Source organism: Buceros rhinoceros, unplaced genomic scaffold (genome assembly GCF_000710305.1).
Source record: "Buceros rhinoceros silvestris isolate BGI_N320 unplaced genomic scaffold, ASM71030v1 scaffold9931, whole genome shotgun sequence".
Taxonomy (NCBI): domain Eukaryota; kingdom Metazoa; phylum Chordata; class Aves; order Bucerotiformes; family Bucerotidae; genus Buceros; species Buceros rhinoceros.
This window is the reverse complement of record NW_010393660.1, coordinates 25,840-28,423: the sequence shown is the minus strand read 5'-3', so window position 1 is coordinate 28,423 and position 2,584 is coordinate 25,840. Positions and strand designations below refer to the sequence as shown.

The window sequence follows — 2,584 nt, the reverse complement described above, 5'->3', positions numbered from 1 at the left end:
ACGAGAACAGCGAGGTGTGGCGCAGCCTGGCGGCCCGCTGCCTGGCGGAGGAGGCCCTGCGCACTGACATCCTCTGCAACGTGCCCACCTATAAGGGCAAGGTGAGCTCGGGGACCTGCAGCCCCTCAGAACAGCCCCCCTCCCTCAGCACTTCGGGGACAGCCATCCCCAGCCTCTCAGCAACCTCTCCAGGTGCTCGGGGGCACCACTCTAGCTGCTCGGCCCACCCGCCACTGGAAACCAAGGGGGGCCCTGAAAAATATGACAGGATTTTATCGCTCCCCTCCCTCCTTCTCCCGTAGGTCCGTGCCTTCCACCACGCCTTCAGCACCAACGACTGCTCTCGGAACGTCTACATCAAGAAGAACGGCTTCACGCTGCACCGCAACCCCATCGCCCAGAGCACGGACGGGGCGCGGACCAAGATCGGCTTCAGTGAGGGCCGCCACGCCTGGGAGGTGTGGTGGGAGGGCCCCCTGGGCACCGTGGCCGTCATCGGCATCGCCACAAAGCGGGCGGCCATGCAGTGCCAGGGTTATGTGGCGCTGCTGGGGAGTGATGACCAGAGTTGGGGCTGGAATCTGGTGGACAATAACTTGCTGCATAATGGAGAGGTGAACGGCAGTTTTCCCCAGTGCAATAACGCGCCCAAATACCAGGTGAGCCGGTCTTGGTGTGGGCTGGAAGCTCCACCTGATGGTTTCTGATGGTGCCTTGCTGTCAAGAACCTGCTTCCTCTGCCTGCTGAATTGGTCCTAGATGCCCACTTAAGGGTGTCTGCCTTCCCTGCAGAAGACAGATGATTCTGCCTTGTGGGGCCTTTCCCTCTTAATTTACTGCTTCCTCCGGCTGCCCCTGAGTGTGGTATTCAATGCGCCCGACCCTCAATTGTTTCAAAGCTTTTACTCAAATATTGAGTGTAAAGCATGTACATTGTGTGTCTGTTTAGACACCGTGTTGCTTTTTGAAATAGAAGCTGAAAAGACTTGTAGCCTTCTGAAGTCATGACTTGCCTCACAGCAAGGTGAATATCTGTGGTATTTTACCCCTTTGTTGCATGGCAGCTTAGTGCTTAGGTAAGAGTCTTTCTGCAGAAGCCTGCAGCAGTGTTGCTTGTTTGCTTGCTGGCAGCATTCCTGTAGGTGACATCCTTTGGCCGAGGTGCTGGGATGTGATGTCAGATAATTTCAGTTTGTTAAAGAGCAAGTGCCATTCCACTTTTTTGTCTCTGTGGAAGTGCTTAACTTTTTTCTTCTGGCTGTTCACTCAGCTGCATTTTGACTGCTGTATTTCCTTGCATTACAACTTGAACTGTGTGCATTATAACTTCCATCTTGCAATTCTGCGGCTTTGTAGTATTGGCTTATGTTTCAGTTGTCGACGAGGATCTGTAGTAACTTGTATCTGATATTCCTAAATTTCATGTAAAAATTCACTGCCAAACACTTAATTCTGTCTGAAGGATACACCTGCCAGTTTGGGGAATAATACCTAAAATTAGTGTAATTAAAGATATTCCAATCCCTTTCCATTTGCATGTTCACTAGCATGTAAATTGGGTGGGCTCTTTTCAGAGTCCACCCTTTATGGTCACTTTCTGTTGTCCTTGACTAGGCCTTTCTTAGGCAACCAGTTGAGGATAGGTTTTGAAGCTGAGAACCCCCCACTAGTATGGGCACTCAAGGGTGAGGGCGATTGCTGCTTACTCTGTAAACGTCAGTGAGAGCTGGAGGATTTTGTGTTTATTAAGATATGTCCCATGCCTTCTGCTCTTAGGAGACATATTTAAAGGAAAGATACGTGTTGGTTAGAAGGGAGGTGTATTGGCTGAAAGAAATCCCCAGCAATGGAGCTGGCTGGTGAAGAATCAGAAGTTCGTGCAGCGTCCTGCAGGACTTGCTGCTGGTGTCTGGGACTTCTCTTTATGTCTAAAATAACATGTACTAGATAAATGCAGAAGCACTGTGCATGCCTAGATCCCAGTCTCTTGCTGTGTTCAGAGTTGGTTTCACTTGTGTGCGTGTGTGTATATATATATATGGTTTTTCATATTTATTTTGCCTAAGCTTTGCACTGGAATTTCCTTTGGCCTTGGTGAAGGAATACCTCTGTCAGCAGCAGCACTTGCATAGCAGTGTATTCTGGTACATTTTGTATGTGGCACTTAGCTTTCTAAAACAAATTCACGGTCTTTAAAATTGCTCTTCACAGATCAAGTGATAGCAACAACTAAACACAGAGTTCAGGTGACTCAGAGGCCTTTACAAAGTTTCCAGAACTTGCACTATTCTGAAGCTCTTGGTGTGTAGTATGCTCACGCTTGTTGCTCTCACAAGGTTCATATGAGAAGGGTTATGTTTATTGTTGTGTAGGTGGTTAGATACAGTCTGCCCACTGAAGGGCTTGGGATCCTAATACATTTGCATGAAATTGAGAAATTCCCATCAAAAAAGTAGTGCAGTCCTAAGAAGCAGGAAAGCCTTGCTTTAGGATTACCTCCTGGGGTATGCTTTACTTTTGTTTCTCCATTTGAATGTGCTGACTCTTTCTATGTTTTTTTTTTTTTATCTCTCCCCCCCCCCTC

The 2,584-nt window shown here is 48.3% G+C and overlaps 1 protein-coding gene across 1 annotated transcript in view; it reads left to right on the top strand.

The window, feature by feature from the left end:
* Window positions 1-5: 5 nt before the first annotated feature.
* FBXO45 (F-box protein 45) overlaps window positions 6-2,584 on the top strand; it is a gene marked incomplete at its 5' end in the record, with an annotated part of 3,357 nt that continues 778 nt past the window's right edge. The window contains 2 exons of the mRNA XM_010144938.1: window positions 6-101; window positions 303-659. Of these exons, the coding sequence (XP_010143240.1) occupies window positions 6-101; window positions 303-659 (453 nt within the window). The remainder of the gene's footprint in view (window positions 102-302; window positions 660-2,584) is intronic.